We start from the raw sequence: 13,028 nt of genomic DNA, 5'->3' as shown, positions 1-13,028 counted from the left end.
ACCAACTGGCCTCAATGTTCCCAGATTCGCAGCCAAATCTGAAGTGGTTTCCACCTGCTCTTCCTTTCTGGGAGTTGTTCTTTCCGCATCGCTGTACTCGAAGCCCGGGAACATGTAGCGTTGAATGACTTCTGGAGGGGTCGCGACTCGCCAGGTGTTACAACTAAGCTTCTTCTATGTTCGACAAATCCATAGGCACCCCATCACCAACATGGCCATATGAAGAAGGTGAGGAGGCCTCCTCCTCCGTAGACGACGGCGAAGAAGATGAAGCCAAAGCACTTGAAATACCCAACGTAGTAGCTATATCCACCAACCCCTCGCCACCCTCCTTCCACCCCTCTCCGCATTCCTCTCCAAGGACACCCCATCTGTCAACACCGGCGCTCTCGACAACGATCTTCTCGTTCCTGTTCTCGACGTGGACCTTCTCGAAGCTACATCAACTGATGCTCCTGTTTGCGTTTACGTTCAACTTACCAGAAAGTCTCCCAAATTGGATTTCCCACTGGTAGGTCCTAACATCAGACCGTACGGCGAGACATAAAGCTGAATACATGCCATCAGATTTGTAGCGAAATTGGACCTGTGCAGAATTGGATACTCAAAAATGTCCGTTCATCCCACTTCGCCACTACCTCAACGTACCTGGTCTATTGACACCGAGGTGGCCCGCTCGCATTCGATACAGATTACCTCAAGTGTTTGCATCAGCTGAACATTGCAATGAACCAGGATGGAATTCAATGAAGACTGAAGATAGGGTCATCACGACGATAGGTTTGGACGGGTTCATCCTGAACGTGTTCAGCCGCTCAACGTTCATTGAGCAGGCAAACCATCCCTTGACGACCCCTCGTAGGATGATTATCTGCTACACATGAAGGCACATGTGAGATGGTCGAGGCGTATCATGACAGGAACGGGGCACATGGCATATACAGGCTCTACTACCGGTATGAGCACCTTTCTCTTCTGTTAGATATACATGATACATGTGGTACGTAGTTAGACGTCGAGGATAATCAATTCATATGATGTGGTTTTTCTGTCCTTTGGTGCCCTCGTCTTCCTCGTCCTCCGAATCCTCAGTTTCATTAATCCTGAGACTATCACAGATTTTATTACAGATATGCGTCTTGGAGAATTGCTTGATGCCTTGTTCTCCATGGTCACCAGGTCCGGCGTTCCTGTCATGTGTAGATTGGTGAGTAACTACCTGACGCCCTTCAGTTTTACTTACCCTTTCTCTGTGTGAGCCATTCCGTCAAAGAGGATGCGCACTGGCATACTGTCCAAGACACCAGGAGAGGCTGCCCGTAATCCGGTCAGCAATTATCCGTATTATAGGAACAAACAACATACACTGAAGGTCAGCAAATACCCGCTCTCCGTTTGACCAAATCAGGCTGAAATGTGCAAATGCAGACATCGTCATAAAAGGAAGAGTTTGGCGGCTGGATTGCTGAAGGGTGCCACTGTACTTCATGACCTGAGTTGGTCTCTCATGCTCAATAAGCCAGGTTGGCCCCAAGCATTCCAGTAGCAGGTGACCAGCTGTCTCGCTCCCATCATTCCCGATATCCTCGCTATCTGGTGGGTCATTGTCAAAGACGCTGTCTTGGATGGCGAAGTCCTCCTTGGTAAGGCCAGAGGCCCTGGAGGGCGTCGAATCAATGACAACTTCGCAGGCAAGGAGACAATCGGTAACAATGAAATCTGCTATGTTGCTTAGAAAAATGGCAACTTCAGGTTACTAATGAGAAGACCATACCGTCTGAGAACGATTCACCCGTTGTTCATGCGTTTGCATAAAATTCTTCTAAGAAATATTTCATGCTGTATTGGACCTCCGTTTCCTTCACCAGATATTCGGCATTTGTCACCATATGTAGAGGTCGAGCCTGTGCCGCTATAGTCACTGGCTTAGAGCGCAATGCAAAACCTCCTGATGGTATGTTTGCATAGCGCTTGGCTACAAATCGTTCCCCACCAATCTTCAGCTACAAATACCGGTCAGAGTCACAAATACTGGTCAGAGTCACGCAGATTGAAGTTCAAGAGAAAGACTTACTTTATATACCAGCTTTGAGGTTCCATGAGCACATGGGACTGTCGCAATTTCTGCCTTCTTTGTATCACCCGCCTCCCACTTAATGTCCACCCAACCTGATTCGAGCACATTTACATGTGCCAACAACAGTTTGACTGATTCAAAATCATCATGAGTGACCCCATCCTGTCCCCCTGAAACCGTGGCCGAGACAAGTGCCCGGGGACGGAATGTTGATTGAAGAGGGGCATCTATAGGTGCACGGTGAGATTTCCCGAATCTACCTAGAAATATTGTCTTACCAATTCGTCGACGCACAGTTGATGTCATAGATGCCAGGTCATCATCCGCCGATCTCTTGCCTCGTCCTTTGCTCTTCCCACTTACAGGCGTACCTCCAAGTTCAACTGGAAGACGACCGTCCCTTTCCTCAACCTTTGAGATCTTCAGAATAACCGACACAATGAGAACTACAATGTTGCCATTTGTAGTACGTGCCGTCTTTCCAGAGTCCGTTGGCGGCTTGAACCAACTTATCTGTCTGGTTGGGAGAGACAATGTCACATCATGAACGCGACCGAGAGTGTCATACTCGGTGCATCCCATAAGAACATTATTCCCGGGGGAACCGGATATAGAAGTCATCGCTATAAGTTTACTATGAGTGAGATGGTGATGGTGGTGGCAACAAATTTATACCCTGTCAACCTCCCTGACGTTGCATCTTCCCAGATGTTTTTGTTGACCTTCTTGACGTGTAACATCACTGCTTCTATTAAGCATCACTCAGCTCGGCAGTGGGTAAGGAGCTAAAAATATGAATACCTTTGAGAGTAAGTTGGTCTGAATGTGTGTCCGCGAGACGACCAATTGCATGAATTGGCTTGACGTTGTTGTCTCCATGAAAGGTTAAATGCAAGTTGACTCGGCGTCCAATCCCGGTTTTAGCCTCCTTGATTTTGGCGTACTGTTGCTCCCGCTCCTGCTGTATCTTTTTCATACCATGCATGACATATCCAAAGTTACTGGTGGGTGTAGCACCAGAGTGTGTCGTGATATTGGCTGAGTTAACTATAGCAAGAGCGTGATCCAAGGGTGACCGCAAAATAGAAGACGACGGGGACGTGTGGAGAATTGGAGCCGAAGATGTCATAATCACTTGTGTTGACTTTGGTAGCGGAGGTGGCATAGCTACGGTGTCGTCTGATCAGAAAGATTATAGTTAGCCTGTGAGAAAATAAAGTCAAGGACTACCGCCGTAGCTCACTCTTTTGCTTGCATGCACCACAGTAAACACCCTTTAGATTCTTGCTACACGAACCACAACCAGTGCATTGCGGCATGTTCTGAAATGGAGTTGAGCTTCAATTCAGATCTGCATTACATGACCAAAGAGCGTACCTGGTATTCCTTCTGTTTTTCGGGCTGGTCTTTGAACTGGACATCCACAAGGTCGCATTTCGCACACAAGCCCCGCTCCGTCTTGAACTGGAATATGTCGAGGCAGCCTGATCCTGGATCTACTCCCTGGCACTTGGTGTGATTGTTGGCATCAGACATCTCTGCACAGGATATGGTGAAAGTATGATAGGTGTTAATGGATGGTTACGAGCATTTGGGCCATATTTATACAATGAGCTTGGTGATTGAAAAAACGGGACTGTGTTACTGTACAATGAAAAACGTGATGATGGAATAGGAATATGGTGGCTGGTGGAGTCATTTCTGCATGCGAATGGCCCATGCATGGTCTCTTGCCCGATTTGCAAGTGCCACTACTTCAAGTGCTTGCTGATAAACTGTGGCCAATCTCGGGTGAGTCTCCTCTTTTGTTAAACAGTGGATAGATGCCATACCTGCTTCGTTTGAACATAAGCTACAGAGTCCCTCGGTGAACGTAGCATTCACCTGTTCTGCAAGACGTCCACATCCACAACATTGGTCAAGTTCCTGAAAGAACAGGCATTATTGCTCAGTGTTATTGCTCACTGGATAAAGACAATGGAAAACACACTACCGCAATAATAGACCGTATCTCGCCGGGTTCCATGTTGTTCAATAGTAAGCAACGAACACATAGACCAGCGTGCATTTTGTTTGGGAAATTGCTTTTACAGTCATCTCCAGGTATTACAGAAAAGCATTGAGTAGAGGAATCAACTTCTGCATCTGCTTGATAGCTAGTTGTAGTCGAGTCTATCATGGGCGGGAGGAGAAAGAATGCAGGGCACAATACACGTCGTTGTTGCGTATTATGTAATGCACTGCCATGATTTCGAGTCAACTTCAGTCTTCCGTTCTGCGTTCAATGTCCTCATTATCCAGTGATTTTGTCCTTATAAAAGCAAGAGAAATTCTTTGCCAACTGTCCACCTGCTTGCCACACTCTCATTCTTACTCTCATCCTTACTATGGTTAATGACACCGGTGCTAATGGAACAAACATTGGCATCTGTAAGTTTTCTCTTGTTTTTTCGCCAAACCCCCGAATTGAATATCTATTCAGGCCCGTCTGATGCTGAACTGCGTGCAGCCTTTGAGAAATATACTGAAGAGAGGTTGAAATGGCAGGAGATGCAGTCACGGTTGACTGCCGAGTTCAATTATACACCCAAGTGAGTTCTCAATCATTGCGCTCAGAGTTTTATACCCATCGTGCCTCCTTTAGACGAGCTCTTATATTCAAAAAGATGAAAGAGCTCGGGATACACAACACTGCGAGAAGACATGCAAAGAGTTGGAGCAAAAGCGTTATGAAAACATTTGTCATGACTGAACTGGACAACGATCTGAATAAACGGAATGGGCCGGCTACTATTCAAGAGATCATGGCAAAGAAACATGTAGTTGTCCCAATGTAACTCATATTTCCTTGCCTTAATTGTTATTTCATGACTCAAGAATGTTGCAAATTACAGTGACTTTATACGGGGTGTGATGAAAGACGAGTATCCCGAGGGTGCCATTCTTCGCGCTCCAAGCAATCGCTTTGGAAAGATTCCACGAGGACATCATCTTGTTATAGGTCCTTGGCAAGAGCTCCATGGTGACGGGCATGAAAAATTATCCAGCAAAGCCCTTAGCATGGGCCCTGTTGGGATTGATATCTATGGCTTTCGTCAACAGGTCGGATTTATCCAGAAGCTGGTCGTCGTGCCAAACTCGAGGCTTGCAAATGCTATTGGCCATATCCACTTAGATGTCATTGAGGAAGCGGGGTTCCGTGAGTACCGTTCCAAGTACTGCCTCATATTTGACCCTCTGATCCTCCGTTTTGTCAGGAATGCCTGTTCAGATTACAGTCGACAAAGGTTCTGAGACTGGTGAAATGTTCGCTCAACAGGAAGCCTTACGGTAAGCTAACTCCAAGCTTTCCGTTATCTACCGAAATTTTCTGATTTAACATGATTACAGAACAGCATTTGGGGATTATGACTTGGAGAAATATCCGTCCTTCCGTGCTCTCCAGAGCAAACACAACATTATGATTGAGGTTTGCTGGAAGTGGTTTCAGAAGTTTTCAGGTGTTGAGTTACGTGGTGTTATAGAGGAGGGAAGACCAACGGGCTATTCAATTCAAGCTATCAAATGCATTGGTACGTCCATGCCCAGTATAGAGAGAAGACTGGACTTACCCCGAAGTGTTCAGTGATCTTTTTCATTGGCTCTGGCCCAAAATCGTTCAGTCGGTTTTGGATGACTACGTAATAAAATACTGGAATGGACATCGAACTCGGAAACAAAATGACTCACCCATGCCATCCGGAACAACTCCAACTCAGGTCATGCAGTGTCCTCAAGACTACGGCATGGCAGATGTTGGAATTGATGTCACCCCCGAGGCCATCCAGTTGCTTCGAGAACGCCTCCCAGCTCGTACCGAAATCCTTCGGTGGGTTAGCGACGAGTTTGAATGTGTCGCCCAGGATGCCTATGATGCAATTGGGCAACCAAGCTTAGAAGGATCACAAGCTGTTGCGCGAGGGTGGGAGATATTTGCACAGATGGCAGAGGCCATTGAAGTGCTCGTGCATGGCACAACATAGTTTATTTCTTCATCTATAGTACCGTATACATAGTGCAAAGGCAACAATGTCCCTGTCTAGCCAAGCAATCAACCCCCTTACGCCAAGCAATCTACCTGTGAATGATGTCTGAGATCTGAATCAGCGGAAACGAGGGGAGGGACTATTCTCGTACATGGTGTTGCCTGAGGAAGCCAAAAACACCAAAGAATATCTCTGAATGTCAAAGTCCCGACCTCAAAAATATTGCGGTCTCCATGTATAACGGGGCTGTGCATAGACAGTCAGCAGTTCGGACGGCGAAGGGTGTAACAAGAGCAACACCGATGATGAGCATGAAGATGCAGATGACAGCAGTGGTCACCTGTCCCTTCCCAATGTCCGTTCCAAATCAACATCGCGTTCATCCTTTGTTCAAGTTGAATAAACACGCGATTGAGAAGGGTAATCGAAGATTGAATCATAGAAAATTTGAGAGTAAATTACAGACATGGTAGCAAGTGTACTCACCAAATTTCAGAGCTTAGAAGTGACAGCCGCTCCGTCTAGCTGCTGTCGAGGAGGCAATGGTGCGTTGCGCGTTGCTGGCAATGGCGCTGACTAATTTCACTGGGGGACATCCCACCCAAAAGTCATATCGTATTACTCATCTACCTTGGTCGCCATCCACGCCAGAGGCCGCGGTGATAAGGGTGCTGGGTGCCACCTAGCTGGCAGTGGCCAAGGTGTAGAGGGCGCAGAAACCAACCTGGAAACAGGCCGCCCTGGGTGACGGAATGAACGAGCCTGTGTGCGGGCATGATCACTGGAACTTCCTCATCAGCTCTTGGTGACGAATGATTGTTTGAAGTGAACAAGAGCTACCTTCACGGTTGTGATCCTCTTCGTCATGACTCCATACCTGGTTTACCAGAGTGAGAGCGAACAGCGCCTGTTCCAACTTCCGTATCTGATAAGGGGGCGGGAGGGGCTCGTGTTGGTCCTGGTCAGCACTAAAGGTTTGAAGGATATGACGGTTGCTATGATTTGAACAAAGTAACACTCACGGGCAAATTATTCCCCTCAGATCCAAAACTACTGAATGCCATTACACTCAACGTGAACACCGTGTTCCGTGTTCCTTCCCTTCTCTTCCGATCACCTGTTCAAACTGAAGAAATTTTCGGTAAGTAAGATCCGGAATCCTAAGGTCACTTCGACGAGGCTGAAGAGAGAACTGCGCCGGATGCAAGTCGTGCACTTACAGTTGCATTAATTGGAGACTGGTATCGAACCTTCGTCACCTTTCGGAGAGCTTTCAACGCCTCGTATTCCCAGACTCGAAGACAGCAATGTGTAAAGAGCAACCCCAGAAAGGAAGAGTAGATGTAAATAACACCGATGCGGATGTTCAGTGACCAGTGAAAGCCTGGGAATAATTTGGAGTACGAGGGACAATGGTGCGGCAGAATGACAATTGCCAAAAAATCAACCGTAGACTTCTCGTCGACCTTATCCTAAGTAAGTCATGTGTGCCGTCCTGTATACTCAATGAAGTCGTGACATCGACTGGCTAAATTTTTCCAAGTACTTGAGTGCTTGAATCCTCGAGTCCATATGAACTTGACATAGGCTTGACTACTAGCCGGCTGTGAGAGTTTCGGAAGAGGAGTGACAGTTGGCGACTTTTCGCCCCACGCACATGACTATGATGATCCAAAAAAGGAGATCCGGCAAACCGGCATTTGGCACCTTATGTCACAGTTGTTACAATGTGACAACAATGCTAAATACTGGGGGCAAGCCCCCAGACCCCCTCATATACCTTCGAATCCCTAACCGCTAGCCCGAACCCCTAACCAAACCCCTAAATCTAACCACTAACCCGAACCCCTAGCCTCCCCAGTCAATACGTGTCCTGAGGGGAGAGTTTGAAAAAACGCAGCGGGACATTGTTTGTCAATGTTGACGTGACTTCAATATTTTAAAATTTCCGTCACAACCCTTTTTGGGACATCACGTGCGTGGGGCGAAAAGTCAAAACCTAGGAGTGACTCGTTTACGTAAATTGCGGTCAGGACGCTGGAAGCGCTACTCGGGCTGGTTACGCTTTCTTCTCCGACCTCGACGATGATCATGATAACGACTACGACTTTCTTCGAGCCGTAAAATCAAACATCTCTCACTGCTAGCCATTATCACATTTACATTACTACCTCGCCATCACGCGTAAATGTCCTTCAGACTAGGACTATCCCGCCCAATCTCAAAAAATTTGGTATTCTCCCGTTGAAAGCATATAGTTCGAGGTCATAATTATGTCAGTTCTTCTACCATCGCGAACGCCGAGCTTACTTAACCCCTTTAAAGTTGTTTTCTGATCCCCAGGAAACACAACCTCAGACTTTGCCTACTGAGACCAAACCTCACTCGTGTGCAACACTATGATCGACGACGGTTGAAGGTGGAGTTTGAGAAGTGAGCTGCATATAACAAACATGGGCCTGGATCGCCGACACACGGTACTCCACAGGCCGCTGTTGCGGTGTCTACAGTAGACGACGACGACACCTGATTCGGGTTCTTCTACGCCCCCTCATCTCGCACTTCTTTCTGTGAACGTCTTGCATGAAAAACACTCATCGTTTCTTTCTTCTCTTCGGTCGATGTCGAGCAAAGAAATAGGATTGGCGTGGTGGTTGTAGAGGATTTAGTGCGATTGATGTTGAGCATGATGGGGCCCGATGGATAATATAAGATTGATACAGAGCGAGGTTGAAGTTGGACAAAGGAAAGGGATAGGGATGCGTATGTTCCCTCTTACTATCCCCTCTTGACTGCCTATATGCTAACTCACCTCGATTTTAATCTAGGCGATGGAACACGACAGTCCTGTCCACAGAAGAAGAAAAATCCGCCACCACAAGGTGGAAGCACTAAGCACTAGCAAAATCGACCGCGTGTACGGTAGATGCGTCTGCTATACCTCCAGGTGTGGAGGACGACAATAGAGACTCACATACCAGAAGGCAAGATATGGGGTCGTTTTGGCTTACTTGGACATTCTTCCCTGATAGTCATCATACTCGCACGAGTTTTTTGATATCTCACGACTATCTAATCCCACCCACTTAGTTACCTTCGTCGCGTTTACAACTTCGTGGTTGAACACCAGTCCTGGAGCGGTATAAATATAACAGTCAAAAGTTCATTGGGGGGTAAATGTGAATTGCAAACCGAAATTCCGTTATTAGAAAGTAAGATACTAAAGAACGACAAAAAAAGAAGGTATCAAAGTTCCGGTCTAAGTCCAATAGATTCCACAGTCCACATTCTTACGACTCGAACACTTGGATCAAGACTTAGCCAAGCATTCGCTGATTAGCTCCACCACTGGTTAGTGTTGTTAGAGTCGCAGTCCCAGATTTGGAGCTATCGGAGAAGTCAGAAATCAATCAATCATCGTAACCGATACAAACGGGAGAGCAACACTTACATGATTCCCAGCAGTGAAATTGCCATTCGTGATATCAACACACTTATTCTTCCCAACCCAAGAAAGCTGAAGCGAAGAAGCCGGACGAGCCCATTGCTGGTTCGTACTTCCATCCACACAAGACCAGATCTGAAGGGGCGTTCCGTTGGCATCGCTGCCACCACGAACATCAAGGCATTTAGATCCTCCGTAAGTTCTGATAGGACCCGTCAAGGGGCTGACGGGGAAAGTCCAGGTTTGGTTACCGGCTGGGAATGTGTCAGTGACGTGGTCGCAAAGGGCGAGAGAGACGGATGCGCCGTCTGTGTTGGATTCGGCGACCATGCACATCAGGGGAGCTAGTAGAAAATCCAGGTACTTAGTTAAAAACGAAACAATTCATCGGGAGGAAATTTGGAAAAAACCTACCATTAGGAGCTGGATTCCCACCAACGACTCTTTCCCGAACAAATTCCTTGTTGGGAACATCAAATCCGCCCCACCCTTGGTTCGTGTTCCCACTGGCACACGTCCAGATCTGGAGTTGGGTTCCGTCGGTGACAGAGCCACTTGGGAGGTCAACACATTTGTTGGTGCCGGACCATTGAAGCTGGCTGGCTGTGGTATCAGTCCACAGCTGGTTGGTGTTTCCGTCGATGCAATCCCAGATTTGAACTTTGGCTCCGTCCGCGTTGACGCCGTTCACGACGTCCAAGCACTTAAGAGGGGGGAGAGAGCCTTTAGACATCTGGTTACGAGTAAAAGCCTTGACAGAAAACATACCTTGTTACCGAAAACCTTGACCTGTTGGGGTCCTGCATCTTGCCTGGTGAAGAGAGATAGATCCCAGGAATGGTTAGCAACATCTTCAGTGTTGCAATCGTGAATCACGACGGGAGCCCCGGCGGTGTTGGAAGACGCGGATATACATCCTTGTTTTCCAGCGGATTCCCCTGCAAACAACAACGGAGGAGAAATCTCGTAAGCTCACTGGAGACCAAGAAGATGAACGAGACATGAACGAGACATACAGGTAGGAGCAAAAGTTTGCAGTTGGTAAGGAGATGCAGCGGCGACTGCGACCAATGAGAGAGAGATAACAGTAGTACGCATGATGAGCAAGGGAGAAACTGAGTTCAGAAGGATGTAGATTCTTGGGCTTTATAAGTATAGCGTTGGGCGCTCACGAAGTTGAAACACCGAGCAAAAGCTGTACGCCACACGATTATCAAGTCCGTGACGGGAAGTTCAACCCGTAAGTACTGTGTAGAATATCGCGATCTGATAGGACATGCTGCCGATTTAGGTATGGACGGGCTGGAAGTGAACCGGAGATTCTCGATGATTTCCCTTGACTTCCGGGGTTTTGTGAGGGAGAGGTGATGGTAACGAGTGCAAACTGTCGCCCGCACAAGGCTGATTTATAACTGGTCGTGTTTCTGAGCATCCCCGACCACCAATCAAGAATGGTGCAGCACCCGGTGTACAGATGTGTATAGCGTATACTTGTGCTACACGGCCATAATCGGGTTTGAGCTGAAATTCTTGAGAACGCTTATGCTTACTTACTGAGCGCCCATAAGTACTCCGATATGCTCGCAATTTCACATGGGATATTGTCAAATTGATTCTGTTCAAGATGTTGAGCGCTGCCGCCAATTTCGAGTGAATACTTGGTGCCTGATTCGGTTAATAGTCCACCTCCATATCTGTGCAGATGGGGAAAGAGCTTTGATTCCAATCTCGGAAAGCCGTTCACACATGGTTTCCCGTGCCTACAACGCGCTGTGGTATTAGAACGGCTGTACGTGAGCAATGAAGAAGCGCAATGCTGACTTGTAAGCAAAATAGCAATTTGAAGCTAGCAGGCACGCTGCTGCAAGCTGTGATATATTCCATGCCCTCGAATGAAAAGGCCAGAGCTCCCAGGCCATCATGCTTCGACATTCACGAGTTATGGTTTGTAGCAGACGAGCATAGGGCAATAGCAACGAGGCAAATCATGTATTCGTTCGCTGTGAATTCGACTCTGAACATATGTCAATAGAGGTCGGCTAGCGGTGGTTTCAGCGACAATACTTCATGTCGTAATAACCAAGGAAAACGCACTCAATTGAAGCCCACGGGCCACCTCCACCTGCCTGCAAGCGATGGCGAATCCCCATCTCTCAACACCGTCTCCCTTTGCAAGAGATGACTCTTTTCGCTCTTCAAGGAGTAGTCGACCACTTTCCCTCGCTTTGAGCACAAAAACGACATTACCATCTTTTTCAAGTGATTGTAAAAATAGTGAAGAACGTACCTGAACATCCAGGCGTGTTAATCCTTCAAGCAGATTATCAGAGAGAATGGTTATGTAGATAAAGAGTTTTGGAGTTCTCGTCGGGCGTCGTGGACGGACATTGGAAGACTAGCGATCTTGGCGGTGTAGGCGATTATGGGTGACAAATTGTTGGCCGGAAATATTCCCACGGTTGATCAACTCACTTCACGCGTCGACTGGCAACAAATAAGAGCTTGAACCATCATATAGGAAACCGTTCGCTCTATCAAGAAATTCAGAAATTCGCTTTATGGTTTGATTTTTGATGGAAATTGATTGAAGTAGATTATTTGGTGGAAGCTGGAGGACGGCACATTGACCGACTGCATATTCCGCCGTTAAAAGCTGCATGAGGGTAAGGAGGCGAAGGAAAGTCATCACTTTGACGATGTCCGCTCTGCTACTCATGGTGAGCTCCTCAGTACCTCCCCAAAGCCGAATTTCTGCAGATTAATAACGTGTCTAGTGCGAAGACACACGGGCCAAAGCCAAACTTGCTTAGCACCCCAACGTTTTCCTGCAACCGATAACCGAGTCAGCCAATTCAGACGGAATCTTTGCGGGTATTGGAAGAGATATTGATGAAAGGTGGGCCAACCGGTGCCCGGTGAACATTTGAACACTGAAAGTCAAAGGGTTCGACGACAGCGATTCTCTTCGCGGATGCATATGCCAAACACGGGCCCAGCCCAGCCGTTCGCGGAGTAGCTGACTGAAACAGCTGCAACAGTCTACCCAACAGGCTGTTACGGTGTCTACGACATGTCATTGACACCGATTCGTATTCCTCGACGCTGGGATCGACAGGCTTTCTCTGCTCCCTTCATCTCGCGCTTCTTCTTCTGCGAATATCTCGCATGAAAAATAGCCATCCCTTTTCTCGCGACTCCGTTCGATGTTGAGCGAAATAGTTGAAGTGGTATAATGGGCGCAGTGGCCCGTGTATGGTATGATGGTACCCGATGATCATCAGGATGATCGTAGGAATGTTACACACAGAGCGTGTAGTAAGGTTGAAGGAGAGCAAAGGAATATTCTCTGTTACTGCGTCTTGACTTCTGTATGCTAACACATCTCTACATTAATCTAGACGATTAAAACGACATTCCAGTTACTGAAGAACAAATCTGCTGGTACAAGTTGGAAGCCTTAGCCATTCGAAGTTGGAATCGC

At 47.3% G+C, this 13,028-nt stretch overlaps 6 protein-coding genes across 6 annotated transcripts; 2 read left to right on the top strand and 4 right to left on the bottom strand.

Annotated features, from left to right (window-relative positions):
* Positions 1-163: 163 nt before the first annotated feature.
* Positions 164-564, bottom strand: E1B28_012032 (uncharacterized protein; the record flags this gene model as incomplete). The annotated part of the gene is made up of 2 exons (XM_043157098.1): positions 164-427; positions 481-564. The coding sequence occupies 2 exons, from the start codon at positions 562-564 to the stop codon at positions 164-166; spliced, it is 348 nt and encodes a 115-aa protein (XP_043004464.1).
* A 466-nt stretch (positions 565-1,030) lies between these two features.
* Positions 1,031-2,698, bottom strand: E1B28_012031 (uncharacterized protein; the record flags this gene model as incomplete). Its single annotated transcript, XM_043157097.1, has 8 exons — positions 1,031-1,190; positions 1,244-1,313; positions 1,366-1,658; positions 1,712-1,719; positions 1,775-1,822; positions 1,866-2,003; positions 2,075-2,304; positions 2,356-2,698. The coding sequence occupies 8 exons, from the start codon at positions 2,696-2,698 to the stop codon at positions 1,031-1,033; spliced, it is 1,290 nt and encodes a 429-aa protein (XP_043004463.1).
* A 130-nt stretch (positions 2,699-2,828) lies between these two features.
* On the bottom strand, positions 2,829-3,613 carry E1B28_012030 (uncharacterized protein; the record flags this gene model as incomplete). The annotated part of the gene is made up of 3 exons (XM_043157096.1): positions 2,829-3,256; positions 3,321-3,399; positions 3,455-3,613. The coding sequence occupies 3 exons, from the start codon at positions 3,611-3,613 to the stop codon at positions 2,829-2,831; spliced, it is 666 nt and encodes a 221-aa protein (XP_043004462.1).
* An 851-nt stretch (positions 3,614-4,464) lies between these two features.
* E1B28_012029 (uncharacterized protein) lies at positions 4,465-5,761 on the top strand (the record flags this gene model as incomplete). Its single annotated transcript, XM_043157095.1, has 7 exons — positions 4,465-4,507; positions 4,560-4,668; positions 4,722-4,896; positions 4,955-5,276; positions 5,335-5,407; positions 5,468-5,649; positions 5,703-5,761. 7 exons carry the CDS (start codon positions 4,465-4,467, stop codon positions 5,759-5,761), a joined length of 963 nt encoding a protein of 320 aa, XP_043004461.1.
* Positions 5,762-5,808: 47 nt separating this feature from the next.
* On the top strand, positions 5,809-6,099 carry E1B28_012028 (uncharacterized protein; the record flags this gene model as incomplete). Its single annotated transcript, XM_043157094.1, has 1 exon — positions 5,809-6,099. One exon carries the CDS (start codon positions 5,809-5,811, stop codon positions 6,097-6,099), a length of 291 nt encoding a protein of 96 aa, XP_043004460.1.
* Positions 6,100-9,438: 3,339 nt separating this feature from the next.
* Positions 9,439-10,645, bottom strand: E1B28_012027 (uncharacterized protein; the record flags this gene model as incomplete). The annotated part of the gene is made up of 5 exons (XM_043157093.1): positions 9,439-9,489; positions 9,554-9,891; positions 9,962-10,250; positions 10,316-10,485; positions 10,564-10,645. 5 exons carry the CDS (start codon positions 10,643-10,645, stop codon positions 9,439-9,441), a joined length of 930 nt encoding a protein of 309 aa, XP_043004459.1.
* Between the last annotated feature and the right edge of the window lie 2,383 nt (positions 10,646-13,028).

This window comes from Marasmius oreades, chromosome 8 (assembly GCF_018924745.1).
Source record: "Marasmius oreades isolate 03SP1 chromosome 8, whole genome shotgun sequence".
Lineage (NCBI taxonomy): Eukaryota > Fungi > Basidiomycota > Agaricomycetes > Agaricales > Marasmiaceae > Marasmius > Marasmius oreades.
Note: the sequence above shows the minus strand (reverse complement) of the source record. Positions and strands in the feature narration are given on the sequence as shown.